General features: G+C 42.4%; 1 protein-coding gene across 3 annotated transcripts in view; it reads left to right on the forward strand.

Moving 5' to 3' along the window:
• The window catches only part of ANAPC7 (anaphase promoting complex subunit 7), a 36,530-nt gene extending 20,283 nt beyond the window's left edge, over window positions 1–16,247 (forward strand). For 2 of the 3 annotated variants that reach the window (XM_085879298.1, XM_085879299.1), the window contains 5 exons: window positions 3,756–3,873; window positions 13,231–13,430; window positions 13,556–13,780; window positions 14,404–14,554; window positions 14,775–16,247. In XM_085879298.1, coding sequence (XP_085735424.1) covers window positions 3,756–3,873; window positions 13,231–13,430; window positions 13,556–13,780; window positions 14,404–14,554; window positions 14,775–14,976 — 896 coding nt within the window. In that variant the 3' untranslated portion in view covers window positions 14,977–16,247. The remainder of the gene's footprint in view (window positions 1–3,755; window positions 3,874–13,230; window positions 13,431–13,555; window positions 13,781–14,403; window positions 14,555–14,774) is intronic. The other variant, XR_015057656.1, reaches the window with a different exon arrangement.
• Window positions 16,248–22,979: the final 6,732 nt, after the last annotated feature.

Genomic DNA, 22,979 nt, shown 5'->3' on the forward strand with positions numbered 1-22,979 from the left:
CCCTCACTCTAGTGTATCCCACTTCAAAGTACTGTGCATATGTCTGGGCTGCAAGCAGTCACACAAAACACCTTGACACTATCCTGAACTCTGCAATGAGAATTGTATCTGGCCCAATGAAAGAAGGACCGTGGCCCCCCCTCTAACATGGCTCCCTTTATTGACTAACATCGCACACCCGGACATTCTCAAGGAAGCACGAACATCCCAAGGGTACCAAAAAATCCCAAGGTTCATATACAATCCCATGCTGACCTGCCAATTCATGAAGATCCACTGAACCCTCCAAGACTTTGAAGTCACGGAAGCCTTTCTGGATGAGAGTACCTGCATTGGCCATTACTAACGATGGAGTTGTGGTGGCAGCAATGGAAAAGGACATCAGTTCAAAATGGCCAGCTAAGCCAATATCCCACGAAGGAGCCCCCAGGCTTTGACCTACAGAGACGCCAGTGGAGTGGTCTTAACCGACTGCAAAACCTACATGCAAGGACCGCTCATCATATGTTTTAGTGGAAGTAAACTGAGAGGCCAGTGTGTTCCTGTGGCAATCAAGATCAGACAGGCCTACATGTAATTCAGGACTGTGTATAGGAGATTCAGTGGGCCCTTGGCAGAACTACACAGGGCCACTGATGCTGCATTCAAATGGCTCTCATTACTAAATCTTCAATTATAATTGTTCACTAGATCATAAGAAGTATCCCATAGATTTTTTTTCTCCATTTCTTGCACTGAAATATGAGATACAACCCCAGACAATCACACAGCCTCCCCTATGTTTAACAGAAGGCTGCAAACATTGCATGTTGTAATCTTCCCCAGATCTTCGGCGACGAACTGGTGTCTCTTTGATCCAAAAAGGTCAAACTTCGATTCATCAGACCAGACGACCCAATTCCATTGTTCAGTTACCAAATCTTGGTGGTGTTTTGAAAATTTCAGTCTTTCCACCTTATTCTATGATCTCACCAGTGGCTTCTTTGCTGCAACTGTGGTCTGCCATGGAAACCTATTGCAATGAAGGAAGGAAAGAAGGAATCTATCTTCTGTGCACAGTACTGGATGAGATGTTAATGTTCAGGCCTGTTAATTTCATTTGTTAGCTGCTGACTTGATTTTCTTGTATCAACTAAGCTGAGCAACTTCTAATGCCTGTCTTGCCTTAGGGAGGCTCTTCTGGGTCTTCCTGGCCTTTTTTTTGTCTTTTACTGAGCCAGTTTATTTCAGACGTTGCAAAGTGTACCTCACACCATTGTTGGAGATCTTCAGCTTTTTTGATATTCTCTTCAGTGTGCCCTTATTCTCACAGAGTTTGGATCTTCACACGCTGTTCTGTTGAAAGCTGCTTCCTTGGTGCCATTCTGAACCCACTCATAAACTTTCAAACAAGGGAACAAGCTTTCGTTCATTCCGATGCAGCACAAGGCTGTGGGGTTTTATCATTGACTGAGGGTGTTTTATCATTGACTGTACCTGCTGCAATGCCCTCTGTTGGTTAGGACAGGAATTTGGCTATGATGCCAGTGATAGCTTGCCTATTCTTCGCGAAGGACACCGTGGGATATTTAGCATCCACCAACGACTGCCAGCAGATGGGATTCCCAGTTTAACGTCCATCTGAGGGACGGCACACAAATTGATGAATTGCCCTGTCTGTGAAACACTGGGGTGACGGTTTATAGCTGGCACGTGATTCAAACCCAGGTGAGAGGTCAGTGTGCGTACCTCCAGGCCACCCTGTCAGCTGTTGGGAACAAGCTGACGAAGACTAATTTCACACATTCACTCATTTGCAATTTTTATTGTGGTTTCTTGAATTTGCATTCATGTAGCTATTATTGATTACCTAAGTAATTTGTTATTATTTACTGCACAAAACTCCACAAACTGTTCCTGCATATTTTCTTTGTGGTAAGTGGATTTCACTAGCACATGATAATATAATAGTGTTGCAGTTTTGAGGCGTTCTGGAGAGATCCTCACCTAGTTTTAGTTCGTTATTTTGTAGTGTATTGTTTAATTAAATGTCTGATGTTAATGTGGTAAAAAAAAAATGCCTTTCGTATGTATTAGATAGATCGGTCCCCCACCCTTTGCATATTGTGTTTCCAACCCCTACAAACCATCATGTTAAATCCTGTATTCTTTACCATCGTCTTTTCTGGTCCAAAACTGGATCAAAAATGATACACGCCCATCACAGCTAGAACCAACCGGATGGTGAGCATAAATCACACAACATACGATCCGACCCCCTTGATAATGTCACCAATCAGATGGCCGTATCGATCAGATCAGAAAGTGTTCACGATTAACCAACCAATCGGGGCCAATTTAAGTGGATCACAGAGCAGAAAGGGGCCGAGTTACAGGTGTGTGTCACAATAAGAGAAAAACGAAATTTTCACCATTGGTGTGACGACTTGTATAGAATATTTTAATGATAATTTTGATGTCGTAGGTCATATGGTGTGGCCGCCATGTTGGAAAAACGGAAAATCTTTGGACCTTTATCTTTGAAACCTCACTCAGGAAAAAATTTAAACTTGGCACATAGCAAGTACTCCTCATGGGGAATGAGTTTTTTTTTTTTTTGTTAATGATATCATAGTTGCCTTTGTGACGTCAAATTGCATATGTAGAATGCTACATCCGATCAGTATGAAAATTTTTGAGGGTCATCTCGGGATAAAATGGTCCACAAATTTTTTTGGATGTCGTCAGTCACGTGATTCGGCAGCCATATTGTTTTAAAAAAATAAAAACCTTCAAAAATCTTCTCCGAAATGGCTGAACAGATCGAGGCGAAACTTTACACGTGTGACCTTTACACGTCTGATCCATGAGGAACGAAATGTTCACACATATGATGTCACAGGTCACATGGTTTGGCAGCAATATTGGATTAAAAAAAAATGTTTTCTCTGGAACCACTCGATCAATCGACGTGAAATGTCACAATTGTGATCAAGTGGTGATGGTGAATACATGTTTTAAATTTCAACTTGATTGGACACATGGTCCAATCTGGCAGCCAGAATTATTCTGGCAGCCAGAATTATTAAATTTTTTGTTCCCTTTTTTTTTTTACAATTTTTTTTTATTTCTGAATAAGGTTCACTTGGTTTTGCCTGAATGGGTTTTATGGTAGAGTAGTAGCAGCTGAAATGTGAATCCTATCCAGGTTCCTGCTGATGACTTAATTTCTTTTTGCTTGTTTGGGTTCCTTCTGATTACTCCAATGCAGGACTGTTCCAATTTTGTCTTCCGTTTGATTTGAATTGAATTTATTTTAATCCCATCCTGAATTCAATTTAATAATAAATAACGTCATGGGTCAGGGTCAGGTGTCCGATCAAAGCGGGACATGTTGGTACCCGGTCATCACTGCCAGCAATTATACAGTGGCAGTTCTAGTTATGTCTAATGTTATTTACATAACACACTAGTACACAAACGCCGCACAAAATACACCGCACAAAACTGCACAAACACCACACAAAACGAGTCCTGGCAAGGGTCTGCAATCTCTGATTGCTCTTTTTCTTGTTTAAATTGCATCAGATGTGGCAATAAATGTGAATTGTTGCTCCCAGCTTTCCGGTTCGATGACAGAAGACTCCATTTGCATTTTTGCTTTCTCCATCCCTACCCCATATAGAATCATGAGCAGGCATGGGCAACTTGCTAGCATATATAATTTACCATTCAATCAGTGAAACATTCTCCTTTTCCCTTTCCTCCTTATCTAGGGATGGACATGTATGGTTACCTTCTCGCTCAAAATGACCACGTGGAGGATTTGGAGAAACTTGGCATTCGGCTGTTTACATTGTCGGAGAATCATCCTGAGCCATGGATTGTGATGGGGTAATGGTTTATTGAGCATTATTCCCCATAATAGCATGCATGCCTGCTGGAATCGTAAATGTAATATTTATGGGATTGGGTTATAGGCTGCGAAGTTTCAACAGTGTCGGCTTTAAAGTTTCCCCAAGACGAATACTTCCACCTCGTATACAGTAGGGTAGAAAAGTCTGATTTCACATTAATGATTGTAGGATTCACACTGTACTTGAAACTCCTGGAAAAAATGAAAAAGCATTTTACAGTGCTGTAAAGTGGGAAAAAAAGTCCAAATCCTTGAAACTCCTGGAAAATTGAGAAAATTGTGCAAATATAAATAATCTGTGCAAAATCGAATGATCTGTCACCACACGAAATGTGATTTTACTCAATAGTTTATTATAAGAAGGTACAGGCTGACAAAAACAGAGATTCCCAGGACAGAAGATAGACGAACACAAAAAAGGGCAGCGCAAGAAATAAATGGACACTCACGATCCGATGAAATTAAAACGCACAATTCAGGAAATAAAATCGAATCAAAATGGCCATGAGTGCACATAATGGGTGTCCTGCGAGGTCTTTTAAAATACACCGGTACCATGGATCGAAAATGCTCCACCATGAGGCATGAACATGTCTTCAGCCCACAGCTACCGACCGACACTCGGAGGCGAAGCGTCCAGCTGGCGAAGAGGTAGCAGATGTAGCAAAGTAGCATCAAGTTGTCGGGCTGCCAGGGACACGGGGTGCCATACGTGGAGTGGAGAACATGTGACTGAATAGTTTTTAGACATGACTTCAGGTCGTGCTTTCAGAAAAGTCCTGATTAAAATTCCGCAAATATACATACGTGTGTGTTTAGCCTGGTGTTGGTGCAGTGGTTAGGGCAGTGGCTTGGGACCCAAAAGGTCCTGAGTTCAAGCCCGGTTGAGCCACTGAATTAATGTATGTATATATATATATATATATATATATATATATATATATATATATATACACATATATATATATATATATATATATACACATATATATATATATATATATATATATATATATATATATATCTCTATATATATATATATATATACACCAGGGGGTTGACTCAGCCTGTCATCCTTCCGAGGTCGGCGAAATGAGTACCAGTGTACTGGCCCGGTGTATGCCCCGGTTAGAATAGATGTACCATATCCCTGTGTGTTGAAAGAGGTGACCAGGGTTGCGTCAGGAAGGGCATCCGGCGTAAAAACCTATGCCAAATCATTATGCGAACAACAAAACGAATTTCCATACCGGATCGGTCGAGGCCCGGGTTACCAACGACCGCCACCGGTACCGGTGGTCAGCAGGGTACCAGTGGAAATTGTGCTACTGCTGTGCGAAGGAGGAGAAGGAGACGGGGAAGGCGACTCCGGAGGCAGTGGGAGAGGGGGAAGGGTAGAAGTGTGGAGGTGAGAGTTGGAACTCTGAATGTTGGGACAATGACTGGCAAAGGGTGAGAGTTGGCTGATATGATGGAGAGAAGAAAGGTGGACATACTGTGTGTACAAGAGACCAAGTGGATGCGGAGCAAGGCTAGGAGCATTGGAGGTAGTTTCAAACTGTTCTACCATGGTGTGGATGGGAGGAGAAATGGTGTCGGGGTAATCCTGAAGGAAGATTATGTCAAGACGGTATTGGAGGTGAGGTGAGTGTCGGACCGAGTGATGAGTGTGAAGTTGAAAATTGAAGGGGTGATGAGGAATGTCATCAGTGCATATGCCCCGCATATGGGGTGTGAGATGGAGTATAAAGAAGATTTCTGGAGTGAGTTAGATGAAGTGGTGGAGAGTGTATCCAAGGATGAAAGAGTGGTGATTGGAGCAGATTTCAATGGGCATGTTGGGGAAGGGATTAAAGAGGATGAGGAGGTGATGGGTAGGTACGTTCTCAACAAGAGAAATGCGGAAGGGCAAATGGTGGTGGAGTTTGCAAAAAGAATGGAAATGGCAGTGTTAAATACGTATTTCAAGAAGGAGGAACACAGGGTGACGTACAAGAGTGGAGGAAGGTGCACACAGGTGGATTACCTCTTAAGCAGGAGATGCAACCTGAAAGAGATTAGAGACTGTAAGGTGGTGGCAGGGGAGAGTGTAGCTCGACAGCACCGATTGGTGGTCTGTAGGATGATTTTGGAGGTGAGGTTGAGGAAGAGAGTGAGGGCTGAACTAAGGACCAGATGGTGGAAGCTGAAGGAGGAAGACTGTTGCGTGGAATTAAGGGAGGAGGCGAGACAGGTGTTGGATAGTGGTAACGATGGGTGGGATGATTGGGCAACTAGAGCAGAAGTGGTGAGGGAGAAAGCTAGGAAGGTACTTGGTGTGACATCTGGACATAGGAAGGAAGATAAGCAGACTTGGTGGTGGAACGAGGAAGTACAGGAAAGTATCAGGAAGAAGGGGTTGGCGAAAAAGAAGTGTGATCGTCAGAGAGATGAAGAAAGTAGGCAGGAGTACAAGGAGTGGCGTCAAAAAGCAAAAAGAGAGGTGGCAAAGGCCAAGGAAAAGGCATATGACGAGCTGTAAGAGACGTTGGATACAAAAGAAGGGGAAAAGGATTTATACCGATTGTCAAGACAGACGGACCGAGCTGGGAAGGATGTGCTGCAGGTTAGGGTGATAAAGGACACAAATGGGAATGTGTTGAGAAGATGGATGGAGTACTTTGAGGAGCTGATGAATGAAGAAAATGAGAGAGAAGGTTGGAAGAGGTGGAGATAGTGAATGAGGAAGTGGGGTGGATCAGTAAGGATGAAGTGAGGACTGCTATGAAGAGGATGAAAAGTGGAAAGGCGGTTGGCCCAGATGATATACCATTGGAGGCATGGAAGTGCTTCGGAGAGATGGCAGTGGGGTTGTTAACCAAATTGTTTAATAAAATCTTGCAAAGTGAGAGGACGCCAGAGGAGTGGAGATTAAGTGTACTGGTTCCGATTTTCAAGAACAAGGGTGATGTGCAGAGCTGTGGTAATTGCAGAGGGATAAAGTTGTTAAGCCACACCATGAAGGTGTGGGAAAGAGTAGTGGAAGCTAGGTTGAGAGGAGAGGTGACGATTTGTGAGCAGCAATATGGGTTTATGCCAGGAAAGAGCACCACTGATGCGATGTTTGCTTTGACAATGTTGATGGAGAAGTATAGGGAAGGCCAGAAGGAGTTACATTGTGTGTTTGTGGATTTAGAGAAAGCTTATGATAGGGTGCCAAGAGAGGAGTTGTGGCATTGTATGAGGAAGTCCGGAGTGATCGAGAAGTATGTGAGGATCGTGCATGATATGTATGAGGACAGTGTGACAGCGGTGAGGTGTGTGGTAGGAATGACGGACCGGTTTAAGGTAAAAGTGGGATTGCACCAAGGATAGACTCTGAGCCCTTTCCTGTTTGCAATGTTGATGGACAGGTTGACGGACGAGATCAGACTGGAGTCTCCATGGACTATGATGTTCGCGGATGACATCATGATCTGTAGCGATAGTAGGGAGCAGGCTGAGGCGAGCCTCGAGAGGTGGAGGTACGCACTGGAGATAAGGGGAATGATAGTCAGTAGGAGTAAGACTGAGTACATGTGCGTAAATGAGAGGGAGGGTGGTGGTATGGTGCGGTTGCAAGGAGTTGAGGTGGGGAAGGTGGATGGGTTTAAGTACTTGGGATCAACTGTCCAAAGTAACGCAGAGTGTGGTAGAGAAGTGAAAAAGAGAGTGCAGGCAGGATGGAGTGGGTGGAGAAGAGTTGCGGGAGTGATTTGTGACAGAAGGGTAGCTGCAAGAGTGAAGGGGAAAGTATATAAGACGGTAGTGAGACCAGCTATGTTGTATGGTTTGGAGGCGGAGGCACTAACAAAAAGACAGGAAACGGAGCTGGAGGTGGCAGAGTTAAAGATGCTGCGATTCTCGTTGGGAGTGAAGAGGATGGACAGGATTAGGAATGAGTATATTGGAGGGACAGCGCAGGTAGGACGGTTTGGAGACAAAGTGAGAGAGGCGAGATTGAGATGGTTTGGACATGTGCACAGGAGGGAAGTGGAGTATATCGGGAGAAGGATGCTGAGGATGGAGCCGCCAGGCAGGAGGAGAAGAGGAAGGCCAAAGAAGAGGTTCATGGATGCGGTGAGGGCGGACATGCGGGTGGTTGGAGTGTCAATGGAAGATGTGGAGGATAGAACGAAATGGAGACGCTTGATCTGCTGTGGCGACCCCTAACGGGAGCAGCCAAAAGAAGAAGAAGAAGAAGAAGACATACATGTGTGTGTATATATCTCTGCCAGGACCCAGATGGAATTGTTAATTTGTTCATTCCAGCCAGTCTCTTTCAGAGAACACAAGAGACCATTGCCAATTTTAACCTCCCCCAGGGATTTACCATTAAAATTGTATGCCAAAATGGTTTCTCAGTCGGACTCAGACACACGCAGAGCAAATCCGAATACCCCATCCTGTTGCTAAATTATTCCTGAGTTAATCCCCTCTCATGTTCTTCTATTCTTTGCCCATAATTATGTGTTCATCCATTAAGACCAAAAAATATTTGCATTGTTTCGACTTCCACATATAATTGTAAATTGGCATGGCTGCTGCAGTGTTGGTGGTAACTGAGACCTGCAGCAGCACGTTCGGTATCTGTGCTTTGCTGAAAAGTTTCAGATACCTCTCCTCACTCGTCTAACTGTCTTTCATTTCAGGAGAGGACATAACAGTTTCCACAATGCTGAATGTTTTGTACAGACAAACGTTTTAACAGCATCAAGCAACAGCTTTAACATAAAGACGTCATTAGGAAACATGACAAATAGGATCTTTGTTGGGATTTGCAAGACCAATACAAATGTAGGATTAATTAACTGAGAACTGTGTTAACCAATGAAAACCAACAATCAAAAGTTAAATTGTGGCTCGAGGGGAAAATAGAGGACATAAAGGCGTCCGGTTTCACATCGAAGGACAAAGGAGCAGAAAACCGGACTGTCGTCCAAAAGGAACCGGAGGAATGGCACCCTTATTCATGACGCATGGGTTCATAGGTGAGAGGAAACATAACCCCCCGTGGAAACCGAGTTTACTGTCGTTCAGATATCCACCTCGTATGTGGAGAGCACACATTTGTTAACTTCAAGTTTTTATGAAAATGAGGATAATTATTCATTGCTGTTCACTCGATGTAAGCAATCCATGTGACACAAGCTGGTGATTAATGCCCCAGAAGGTACAACTTGGAATGCTTCTGTGGTATGACATAATATGCTAAGCTTGACTATTTTGTCTGAAGGTATACATATACAATACTGTACTGTACTGTATTATACTAAATTAAATAAGGCAATTCTCTGTATGTATGTGTGTACATCTGAAAATCGGAGAAAAAAAACAAGGCTGGGCCAACCTCTACCAAATTTTGCATATGTGCTGGTTGTACCCAGCACCATGTCATGGGCACGAACCCGCCCCCCTGTGAGGGTGGGGGGAAGACGACTTACCAATTTTTGCCTGTACAAGTGCAAGTAGTTTACTGCGGACGGGGGATTATTAGCCACAGCAAAAAAATATATATTGCCCCACCTCCCCCCATTATTCCCTCAGGCTGCTCCTGAAGGGAGCGGGTGTTTCTTTTTACTGAAATATTCAATGTAGTATGGAATAACAGCAAACGAACAAGGTTTCATTCTTATTCTTGTGGTTTATTCCAATTTCAATTGTTGCATAAAACACTTCTATCAAAGGTCCTGGAAAACAATTATATAATATGAAAAGACAGATTTGATTTTTCCGATTATAACAAGTGTTGTTATAGCCTTAAAGGGAAACCCAAACACAATTTTTCCTTTTTTTCTGAAAACTATTGAGAATCATTAATCACGGTATAATTTGAAGGGGACAAAAAAAAAAAAGAGTTTCTTTTTTTTTGTTTGTTACTCAGAGTGTCAAAAAGCCCTAAACTCCCAAGAGTGTCAATTTTTCGATTTTGCCAGTGACGTCACATCTGAAGCCATCTTGATCCGAATGGTGATTTTTGCATGGAGAAACAGTGCACGTCACGCTCGGTTTCCGAGACTTATTCCAGTCATTAGTAACTCTGATGGTTCTCAGAATGTTGAAACTGATCAGTAGGATTTATTATTGGAGACCAAATTAGTGATGGAAACTCTTTCGGGGGAATTGTGGAGCCGAATTGTTTTGAGTCTCGTGCGAGTGATTCAGAGGAAGAAGATGGAAGTGTTATTAAAGATTAAAATGCTCTTCAAAAACAAGTGGCATAGGTTGTATGTTCACTTCAGCTCAGATTTTTTTTTTTCCCCGTTTAATTAGCGGTTTATGAGGGAGGGATTTTGCACAATTGATCGGTTTATTAATTACTCAAACAGAAATACCCATCATCGCCCGACAGCATGGACATGGTGGACAAAATGGCCACTGAATGCTGTCCCACCATCGCAGGCTGACCAAGTGTCTTATATGTTATGTGATCATCCCGCTTCATACTTTCCTCGGATGCTATTTGTGTCTGTGCCGTGTCCCACAATCATGTCTGTGAGGTGTCGATGTCCCTTGCCAGTGGATGGTGGGGGAGGGGGAGTGGAGGTGGGTTGGGTGAGGAGTCGTGATGGTACTGTGGGGGTGATTATTGTGAAGGGGGCATGGTGTGGGATGGTGGTGGGTATTGTGGGGGGATGGTGGAGGGGGTTTGTGCGATGGTGATGGATATTATGTGGGGATTGTGGGAATGGGGGGGGGGCAGGGATGTTTCAGCATCCTTGGCCAAATCATCACGGAGGAGTATATGATGGTACATATTATACTTTCTCTCCTCTATAAATAGATGGTGGTTCATTTGATTTGTAGAGATTTGTGTTGATGATGATTATTTTCAAGTGCTCTTTTAGTAACTGCCAGGGAATGGCAACAGGTGTTTGATTCACCGCTCAAATCGTCTGTGTACATGTGCATAAAGCATTTGTATTCAAGATTCTGGAAAACAATTATAGTGCCTTCAGAAAGTACATGCATTCACAACCCTTGACTTTTTCACATTTTGTTGTCGCAGCCTGAATTTAAAATGGATTAAATTGAGATTTTTTTTTTGTCACTATTGATCTACACATAATATCCCATAATGTGAAAGTAGAAATTTTTACAAATTAATTAAAAGTTGAAATGTCTTCTATCAATAAGTATTCAACCCCTTTGCTATGACACTCCAAATTTAGCTCAGCTGCATCCAATTTCCTTTGATCATCCTTAAGATGTCTGTACAACTTGATTGAAGTCCACCTGTTGCCCATTAATTTGATTGGACATGATTTAGAAAGAAACACACCTTTCAAAATAAGGTTCCACAGTTGACAATGTATGTCAGAGCAGAAACTCCACCATGAAGTCCAAGGAACTGACTGTAGAGCTCTGAGATAGACTTGTCAGCCATAGATCTGGGGAAGGGTATGAAATGATTTCTAAAGTGTTGAAAGTTCCCAAGAGCACAGTGAGCTCCATCATTAGGAAATGGAAACAATATGGAACTACCCAGACTCTTCATCGAGCTGGCCGTCTGACCAAACTTGGTAAGAAAGACCTTCGTCAGGTAGGTAACCAAGACCCAATGACCACTCTGACAGAACTACAGAGATCCTCGGCTGTGATGGGAGAACCTGCCGGAAGGACAACAATCTCTGCAGCACTTCACAAATAAATGCTTTACGGGAGAGTGGCCAGACGGAAGCCACTCCTGAAAAAAGGCACATGACAACACGCCTGGAGTTTTCAAGAAGGCACGTGAAGGACTCGGAGCATGATGAAAAAAATTATGTGGTCTGATGAGATGACAATTTAACTCTGGTCTGAATGCAAAGCGCTACGTCTGGCGGAAACCGAGCACAGCTCATCACCCATCCAACATAATCCCTACCATGAGGCATGGTGGTAGCATCATGCTACGGGGATGCTTTTCAGTGGCAGGGACTGTGAGACTTGAAAGGATAGCCGATAGAGGGAACAATGAATGGAGTCAAATACAGGCAAATCCTTGAGGAGAACCTTCTTCAAAGTGCAAAAGACTGAAGACTGCGGCGAAGATTTGCGTTCCAACAGGACAATGACCCCAAGTATACAGCCAAAGCATCACTGGAATGGCTTTAGAACAAGAATGTGAAAGTCCTTGAGTGGCCCAGCCAAAGCCCAGACTTGAATTCCATTGAGAATTTGTGGAAAGATTTCAACATTGCTGTTTGCTGACTTTCCCCATCCAACTTGACAGAGCTTGAGCAAATCTGCAAGGAACAATGGGAGAAAATCCCCAAATCTAGATGTGCAAAGCTGATACAGACATACACAAGAAGACTAAGCTGTAATCACTGCCAAAGGCGCTTCTACAAAGTATTGACTGTGAGCGGGTTGAATATTTATTGACGCAAGACATTTTAGCTTATTACTTATAATTAACTTGTAATAGTTTCTAAAAACAGGTTTTCACTTTGCTGTTATGGGGTATTTTGTATACATTGGTGATAAAAAAATGTAAGTTTAATACATTTTAAATTCGGGCTGTAACAAAAGAAAATGTAAAAAAGTCAAGGAGTGTGAATACTTTCTGAAGGCACTTTATATTATACATATGTAAAGACAGATTTGAGTTTTTAGATGGTAGCTGGGCAGAGTTGGTGTTTCAGTTTTGAGTGACAGCCATTTCCTCCACTTATTCTTGGGGTTGGCATCCTCTCAATTGTGGTGGATAACCACAAGATCTAGATGTCTGTTTCGTAACATGTGCAAACATTTTGTAGGCCCGATCCATGCTCGGGTATTTTGTTGAACCTCGTCCATTTATTTTGCAAACTTAGGGTCTTTCGACCATTGGTGTAGCAGGAAACCATCTTGGTTTGCATTACGATACAAGCACCAAGGACGCTTCGACTCGGCATATTTGTGGAAAATGGAAATTTATTTGCCATTTTGAGTTCAATCGTTACACGATATAACCCGTATACAGTATGGATCTGTCAATCGACTCCCAGGTGCGATGTCATAGCTAACTGAAGAATATTTCACTTTTGATCTCAAATTTACCTATTTTATAATTGGGAAATCAGAAAAAGACTCATCATATCTATTTTGTTAGCTATCGATGGATAGATTAGTGATTTGAGATGGTATGAGCGTTTGGTTTCCCCTTTAAGAGTTCATGGTAATACCTTGAAAGTGCTTTTGGTTTCATATTCTAATTTATTTTGATATCGCATCTCGATGAATAAATTAGCTCTTGGACTCGGATTTTTGTTTCCCATTGTAAGGCACTATGATAGTTTGTACACATAATTGTGCCTCGTGTTTCCTTTTTTTTGTCCCTCACCATTCGGCAGTTATCACAGTTACGCACTGAAAAAGAATACTCGTACCGTATTCCTCGCGGCTCGCGCTATCCAGCTCAGTGGCGGTAGCAACGTTCTGGCACTCATGTTGAAGGCAGCGGCACTCGTGGAGTTGGGCAGCGTGCAAGAAGCTGTGTTGCATATTCGTGAGGCGAGCCGCCTCGCTCCGCATCATTTTGAGTGCTACGAGGGTAACTATTCAAACTATGGTTTTCCTCTAACTTGTTCTAGGTTACATTTAATCAGAATTCTTACTAACGATGCATCTTACGAGGAACCTCATGCTCTACATCCCTCGCACACCACCCATCTCCAGCCTTGGTGGAGTGTTACTCTGTACTGCAGCGTCCACGCGATGCCCTTACAGTGGCGAATGCCGCGTGCAAAGCCTTAATGTACTCACCCGCTGCCCTGGTGCTCTATGCCACTGCGTGCATGGACATGCCGGGACTCCAGGAGAAAGCTCGCACCCTTCTGGAACGGGCTCTCTCTTGTAAACCAATACTTCTCAAGGCCATCCTCATTAAATCTGATTTGCTGAGTGAGTTTTATTTTTTTGTTTGGATTTTTGGTTTCGATTCCTGTGGTGAGGATAATTTATAATCCCAGCGTTTTGGAAGCAAAAAGTACAAAATCGAATTCAATTTAAAAAAATTTGTGGAAAAAAAAAACACAATTGCATTAAAATGTAATAGAATAATTGTAATTTATTTCAATTCCTTTTGTTTGTCAAAATGAATAAAAAGGATTTGTCACAAGTTTAATTTGGTGAACTTTTAAAATTATTATTGTTATTTATTAATTTTTTTCCTACATTGTGTACAAAATATTGGCTTGCGGAAGAGCATAACTGTGAGGGCAAGGGACAACGGGTGGACACAAAAAGCAAGGGAATGAACGAACAGACAAACTGGAGAGGGGAGGGGAGGGGGAACACTCCTCTCCAAGTAAGAGGATTGGGTTAATCAGTGTAGTCATGATAGCAAGTGGGTATGGGGATGACTGATTGCCATTCTCATAAATAAGCAAGTTTGTTGGGCTTGTTTTGTGAAGATATTTATCTTGCAATATGGGCTACATTTCCCTATTTGTAGAAAGCACTCGTGCAGTCACTTGATTTTTATCACAACCTCCTGATGCAAACCTCTGATCTTGATTGTGCAGGAAGAGAGCAAAAGTTTGAAGAGGGTGTGGCATTCATGCGTGAGGTGTTGGCTCAACGGAGCCAGGGTTTGCTTCACAGGTTGCTTGCGGACTTTTTGGTCGCTTGCAACAATGTCCAAGAAGCCATGGATCAGTACAGTATTGCACTCAGGTTTGTCATGTTGTTTTACTTTATTTTTTTATATTCCTTTCCAGCAGTTCATCTTGATAAATGGCATTTGTAACCTTTGGATTTTTTCCTTGTGCCTGTGTTTTACTTCATTCCCCACTGTCCCTTTTCTTCTCAGCTCCTAACTATTCATTCAGTTCATGCTGATTGAACAACGAAATAAACCATTTTTCCCCTGCCCCTCAACCCCCCCAAAATGCAGCTTGGATCCTGGTGACTCAAAGGCAGCAGAAGCCATGCAGAAATTGGAACGAGAGGAAGGAGGCCAGGGTGAAGGGGCTTCAGAGGGTGAGGCTGAGGAGATGGAAGGAGGCAGTGGAGAGGAGAATGAAGGAGACCTTGAAGTCAGTGACAGTGAGGCAGCTCCGTGGGCAGAGCATGCTCAGTGGTTTGCCATGCAATGACCGCGCAAGCGTGGTTGCACAGGAACAAAAACCCGACATCACAACTTGTTCTAATTTGTGTTTGGAAGGTCTTCTTGGTTGCTTGTTTGCAACTTTACCAGCTGGCAGGTTCCAATGAGCCAAGGGGATTTTTAAAAAAGAAAAATAGGTGGACTTCATTGGTGATGCAACTGTGATTTTATTTGAAATCCAACCATTTTCTGCGTGCTTCATCAACAAGATGGCTGCTTGGGATCATAATGTCTCTATGCCATTGACTTCAGCACACAAATGAGTAGTCGGGACCCTTTTGTTATCGTTGTCCAAGCTCTTCCTCTTGATTCTGGATGAAGTGCAAGAGGTATGGGTTAAGTGAGAAACTCAAATAAAAATTTGATTTGTTTACTGTACTTGTGATTTACTGTTGTGTGGATCACTTGCGTTGATGTGTGGGCCTGTTGCCAAGCATTACAAGTCGGTAATGTTAATCCCTTGTGCTGTGGACGATAAAATCCTCACCCAAGTTGAACTGTATTTGTAACATTAATAATTGAAATGTAATAATTTGCTATTTGCATCAGTTGATGATTGTAATCCATGCTGTTCGCTGGTACTCGACCCCCTCCCTCTCTCCCTCCTTCCCCCAACCCCCACCTGCCGCTCCATAACCATTGTGCATAAGTTGTATTTGTGATCACGATATTGATTATTTTTTTTAATGATTATAGAATTATTTATTTATATATTTCTTTCAAGGAGCTGCCAACTCCCCTCGCCCAGACAGCAGGATCCATGTGTTTTTGTTGGCGTTTTGTGTTTATTTTAAATCTGGCTGTTAATTTTGGTGTTTTGAAATTAACCACAATATCTATTTTTGAAGGTCATAGTTTTGAAACTATAATTGTCACCAACAGATGCAGAATTATGCCTGGTGTTGGCTTCATGGTTAGGGTGGCGGGCTTGGGATCCTCGGGTCGTGAGTTCAAATCCCGCTCGGCTGTTGAATTGATACCAGGTGGGGTTGACTCAACCTGTCATCCTTCCAAGGTGGGCAAAATGAGTACCAGCTTGCTGGGATTATTGAGCCATTTGAGTATCTAGTGTCGACATGGTGACCCATACAGGATTGTGCCCAATAGCCCAGGAAATTGATTGGGCGGCACCAACATTGTACACGGAATGGTCCCAATGGATTTGGAATTTATTATTTTTTTGGATGCAGAATTGGTGAAATGTTTGCTGATTTTATTTGTATTTTCTTTTAAAATAAAATAGTGTAATAATTTGCCAGATGAATCAATTTCAGGAAATACTTAGGTTTATAGAGCGAAATGGAGACGGTTGGTCCGCTGTGGCGACCCCTAACGGGAGCAAGCCGAAAGAGGAAGAAGAAGAAGACTTAGGTTTTTTTTTTTTTAAATAGTTTTTCACCCAATCATTTGCCTGAGGCCATTTTCCTTCTGTTTGGAAATCCACCAACATTACTGCATTACTTAAAACGGTGCAAAAACGGATCCCCTTAACTACAAACCTATCAGTTCACTTCCAATCATCAGCAAGGTCATGGAATCCATCATCGCAGTGGATATGAAATCATTCCTTTTCTCCAACAGCCTTATCTCAGATCACCAATTTGGTTTCAGACCAGGTCACTTTTTTTTTGTATACCTTGTCGAGGCTCATATGAGAGCGAAAGCTCGTCGAGGCACTTCACCTTGGACATACTGCTTCTTCTCTCCCAACAATGGATGAAGGCCCCCAATGTCAGACATGAGTTCAGGGCTGTCTCTGGGCATATATCAAGCTTTCCATACAGTCTGGCATCCTGTCTTGCTCTCTAAACTGTCTGCCTATAGAATCCAAGGCCAACTCCACTCTTGGATCACAAACTGGTCCTCAACATCTTCCCTCTCTTTAGACCTGAATAAAAATCACAAACTGGTCAAACATTTTGAATATGTATTTTAACCCTGCCAAATCTCTCTCGCTCTTGCTCTCTCTCGTACCGCAAACCCTCCCATCTACTTTCTCCACAACCATCTTGCGAAGAGGTTCAGTCACTTCGGCTCTTGGGCCTCCTGTGATGAAGCTGAATCTATGGGCCTATCACTTTGCCATTGCCGACAGGTCAGTGGCCTCTCCGTTTTCTTCTGCAGCCTTTTCTGGCCTTGCACCCCCCCACCTGGGTTTCTGTAGTACGAACATTGTCGACCGGCAACCCCCTCTGAGTGAAATTCCCAAAATCCAGAGTTGCTGCTTCCCTCCACTCATTTGTTCCTCTTTTTTTTTTTTTTTCTTTTTTCTTCTTCCTCACCTGTGGAACCACCTTCCACACTCTTCAATCTTTCTTCTTTCCAGGTCTTCAAGATGGCTGTTCACCATCTTTTAACCCCCCATCCAAAACCATGATGTTTTCTACATACTGTAAACCTGTCCCCAAATTTTACTTCTGCATCCATTTTGCATACGTCTTGCATTTCTTCCCCTACCCCTCGTTACCTGCATCCTTTGTCCGTCTCTGTCTATTTTCTCTGTCAACCTTGCCATTGGCATTTCCCTCCTGTCTTTGTACTATTACTATAGTTCTGATGTGTTCTGTTCCAGCTTTTCCATGAGCCTTGGTCATTATTATTATGATTATTATTAGTAGCATTTATACGATTTTTCAGGTTAGCTGGAGTGAGACGGACCAAATATACAAATAGTGTAAATGCTTTTACACTCGCCTCTACGTTGTCAAGCTTGGGTTCACATCTCAGCCCAGCTATAAACTGTAATCCTGGTAATTTGCGGGCATGGCAATTCATCACCAAATCCCATGATTTAAGTAGGGAAAGGAGTATTAATCGCTTCTTGTTGAAATTGTCGTATCACTTCAAAAGAGAAAAATGAACCAACTTTTATGAGGTACTTGCACTGATCTCTATACTAACTAGATAGGTCAACACTGGTTGTCTGAAGCAATGCAAGACTTTCAGAATGATGCAATCTGCTCTCGAATGCTCAGCGCTCGTGTCTACGAATCCCAAGGAGTCGTGATCTTTCGGGTATGTAAACTTCCATTGTGCGATAAGGATTGTTACCCAAAATGGCTCATAAAGCTTCCAACAGAAGCCGAGACTACTTGGAAAAGTTCCTGAGGGAAAGCTTGTATGTGCCTCTACACACTGGAGGAATTGGAGGAAGACACCATATCTGGTTTGTTGGCTTCTGAATACCAGTGGGAGGGTCATGTCTGTGGCTTGTGAATGCAAAGGCTGTTTAAAATACTTTTACTAGAAATCATGTTTGGGGGGTAGGGGAGGGGAATGTGTGAGGGCACTCACATTTTGGTTCCTGCACCAAAAGAGAGATACGAGATTTTTGCATCTATTGCTAAGAGAAGAAGCGTCCTTGTGTATTGGTGACTGCCATCGTTCACTTATATTAATAAGAAATTGAAGGAACTCAGCACTTCTCATCCATAGAAACACAACAAATATAGTTAACCATTTTGAAATTGCCACTTTTGTTTAACTGCTGAAGGTTATGTTAAAAAAAACACTTTTAATTACACATTTCGTGTTAACGACGGCATGTTTAAAGTGCCCCGGATAGCAGAAGCGAGTTATTGTATGGATGTATGCACGCACAAAAGGCCTCGTTAGCATTCGTATGTTATTCTGAAAGTCCCATATTGTCCACCACAGTTTACCCAGAAAATCGAAACGCGGCCAATGTTAAAGTAAAGCACACACGCACACACACACACACACACACACACACACACACACGCCAGCTAATGAAGGATGTATTATTGACTCGATTTAAAATGAGACATGCAATAGAAAGTGTGGTTTCTGTGAAAACTGAGTATGGTAACAATACACAATTTCTGAACGTACCATATATCAGTAGCAGTTTGCCCACCATCAGCTGGATGGAGATCGAGTAGTTATGTGAATTATTTGCTGAATAAAGTATATGCTCTGAATAAAACATGATGGATGTTTGTGTGATGTATTTTTTTGCATTATAAGCCATGAAAATGATAAAAAAACTTTTTTTTGATTGATTTCAAAACATTAATGTGCATGAATCCCAGGAAATGAATGAGGCAGGCAATCTTGAGATGGTAGTGGTATGCAACAACACCTCCCTCCCTCTACCAGGTTCCAGTAAAGCACTTTCACTAAACCGTGTGTGCAGTACAACATTTGCAAGTCATCTGCACAGCTGACTTGTCATACCCACTCCCACCACCACCAGGTAGCGCTATATGCTTCACCGCAGTTGATGACAGGCACATCCTACCTCTTGTGTTTTTCAGTTTTATTATATAGATGTCCAATATCCCTTACTGAATGCTTTACAAAGTTAAATATAAAATGGCAAGTTAAATGCACAGAATATTTCAAATTTATTGTGCTTGAAAGAGTTAAACAAATAACTTTAGATTTTTTAAAAGAAACAGTCAGCTTTAAATATTAAAACACATAAACAGACTTGTGATATGCGTGGTTAGTATATGCAATTCACAAAACTGTTTTTCTTTGATGGTGCAACAACTGTGGGTCCCATGATTTATGAATTCACAGATTTTTCTCAAATCTGTTGATGGAATGGGAGTGTAATGCAGACGAATAAACCATTCTTTCTTACTGATGCTTGAACAGAATTGGCCTTGACCTCTGCTTTCTCCCTTGAGTATCGGTGAGACGTTCTGTTTTCATTTGTGCATAAGAAAGTATTTTTATGGGGCCATTTGGGGTTACTACAAGTTCCATGAAAATGGGTGCTCGCAACAAAGCTGACAAATGTTATTTTCTGGGTCCCAAGTACATGAACTTACCTCCCCCCTACCACCTCCAATCTGAGAATGAATAGTTTGTCATCTTGTTGGGTCTTCAGTGGTCATTCTTTGTTCGCCGTCTTAATTGGGGCTTTGAGTCCCTTTTCAAGGGGATTCCTGCTGTTGAGAATGTCAAATGCTCCATCATTTTGTTTCAGAAATTCAACCGTTGCTTCACAGCCTTTGAACTGCGGCAGCTTCAGTTCCTCATTGCAGTACTCCGAAGCGTCTTCCACATTTGAACTGAAAACTTGCGCAGCCAGGTTCGTCTTCATTTTCTGTTTCCTCCATTGGATGTGGACATTCATCGGTTTATTACCGAGTTTCAGTCACTCCGATTCTCTTGGAGCTTATTTTAGCTATTCAATGTACTGCTACTTGATTTTGTCATCATCAGAAACCTTCAAGATGCTGCCATCTGCAAATGAGTTGCGTAGCAGTTTCAGCATGTGCCAAATGTGCAGTGGGATGTGTTCCCTGTGAGATGAGTCAGCTAGATGAAGCAAAGAGCGATCCGTGCTGCATACGTCCATGGTTGCACCGAGAGATCACATCGTTGTGAAATGACCACTGCCATGAGAACCAAAGTGTCTTTAGTAACTGGCATTGAATCGTCAATCGCGACTGCCAACATTGACATAGTCTTGAAAATTTCCATTGGTGAATTCCACGCGTCTCCTTATTGCCATTTCATCTGACAGTGCACATGCAGTTTCCTTCCCCTTTGCTTTATTTTCCTCTCCTTGGCTTTGTGAAGCCGAGATCGCTATCACTGCTGCTGTACCATGATCTGATTTGCCATGGATGTGGTGAGGCCAAATCCAAATTTTTGTCTCGCGTAGTCATACACTTTCCCCGAGTCGAATTGCAGGGTCATGGTGAATGCTCTCAATTCTTCTGGGTATGCTCCACAGCTTTCACTGTTTTAACGGTTGAGCATTCTTTCCATTATCTCCTTGGGTGCCGTATTCCACTAAAAGTTACGTCGAACGTCTCTGCACAGCTTAACGAGATCAAGTTCTAATCTTGCAAAGTATTTATAAGTGAGGTTGAGTCTGTTGTTCTCTTTCAAGCGACTCAATTTCTGTTTCTCTACTTTAAGTTCTGCAAGCCTGGTGTTGGCTCAGTGGTTAGGGTGGTGGCTTGGGATCCTGGGGTCCTGAGTTCAAGCCCCGTTGGGCCACTGAATTAATACACCAGGGGGTTGACTCAGCCTGTCATCCTTCCGAGGTCGGCGAAATGAGTACCAGTGTGTACCGGTAGAGGGGCACTGCATCAGCGATACAGTCGTGCTTCCAAGAAATGAAAGCTACCCCAGCAGTTAAGCTGCCATACGCAAGAAGAAGACTTTTAAGTTCTTTTCTGCACTTACCCAGTTATACAGTTGCATCGTCGAGCTTCCACTTCAGTATCTTTGAAGACTCCATTGGAGCTTAATATTGATGGTTTTAATGAATCACTGCGACTTTGGGTTGAGATTCTGCTTGTCCATCTCGGCATGAAAAAGGGTCTTTCTTGGTGTCTGCATGTGGAATATTTACCTTCGCCGAAGGAGAGGGTATTGTGTTTTGGTCTGTTTGTTTGTCCGCACAGAAATTTCGTGTTTTTCTCCGTAACCGCGTGTCGGATTGAGACAAAATTTTCACCATCGGTGTGACTACTCATGTAGAATGTTTAAATTATAATTACGACCAGAAGTCATGTGGTGTGGCTGCCATGTTGGAAAAAATTTGGACCTCTATCAAACCACATCAAGGAACAAATTGAAACTTGGCCCACGGAAAGTACTCCTCATGGGGAATGTGATTTTTTTTTATGATGTCATAATTGCATATGTAGAACGCTACATCTGCTCAGTATGAACATTTTTGAAGGTCATCTCGGGATAAAATGGTCCACAGGAAAAAACTTTACGTCAATGGTCATGTGATCAGCAGCCATATGGTTTAAAAAACAAACAAACAACCTTCAAACATCTTTTCTGAAGTGACTGAACAGATCGAGGTGAAACTTTACAAGTATAACCGCTTATCCATGAGGAACAAAAGGTTCAGGCATGTGATGCCATAGGTCACATGGTCTGGCAGCCATATTGGATTGAAGAAAAATATTAAATAATGTTTTCTCTGGAACCGCTTAATCAATCGACGTGAAATTTCACAATTGTGATCGAGTTTTGATGTGAATACATATTTCAAATTTCAACTTGATCAGGCACATGGTCTGGCAGCCAGAATTATTTATTTTATTTTTTTGATCTGGGTTTTTTTATGGTCATTATTTTGTTAATAAGGCTCACTTGGCTGTGCCTGGATGGGTTTGAGGGTAAAGGAGTATCAGATGAAAATCAATTCCTATCCAGGTTCCTCCTGTTGACTTCATCTTTGCTTGTTCATGTTCCTTCTGATTACTCCAATGCAGGTCTCCAGCTATTTGGAGATAGTTTTTTCTGGGGTGATGAGACAATTAATTATGTAGGTTCTTCATTCTGCAAGAATGATCGTAGTCATAGAATTCTGTGCAGTTCTGAAGGATCAGGAATTGGACATTGAAGGAAGGGTAAATGATCTTGTATCGGGTCATGGCAGGAAGAAGTTTGTTGTGGTACACCGAGGTGTGAATGATTTCGGAAAAGTTTACTCAGAGGTTTTGAAAAATAGATACAGGATATTGGGTAAGCGGCTGAAAGCAAAGGGTTGTGAGGTCATGTTCTCTGGGATCCTCCCAAGATTAGGAAACAATATAGAAATTTATGAGCAGAGCAACAGACGTCAACCAATGGCTGGAAGAATGGTGAAGAGGAAAGTTTTACATTTAAGAAGCAGTGGGAATCATTTTGGGGACAAAGGGAGTGTTTCTGGAATGATGGGTGTATATTAAATAGAAAGGGGGCAGCAAGGTTTGCAGTGGGAATTGAGGAAGGAATTCAGACTTTTTTCGGTCAGAGGAGGGTGGAGAAGGTATTAAGGAAGGAACAGATTATGTAATTGTGATGAGTAAGGCCAGGCAGGAAAATAGAAATTCAGGAAGGGAAAAGTTAAATCGATTCTATACCAATGCCAGAAGTTTAAATAATAAGATGGAAGAGCTTGAGGCCAAAGTAGATTTCGAGGAGTACGATATAGTTGCAGTGAGTGAGACATGGTTTAAGGAGGAGAGTAACTGGAGGACAGGATTAGAAGGCTACAAGGTG

Source organism: Eptatretus burgeri, chromosome 4 (assembly GCF_056783735.1).
Source record: "Eptatretus burgeri isolate ZD-2024b chromosome 4, Ebu_testis_v1, whole genome shotgun sequence".
NCBI lineage: Eukaryota > Metazoa > Chordata > Myxini > Myxiniformes > Myxinidae > Eptatretus > Eptatretus burgeri.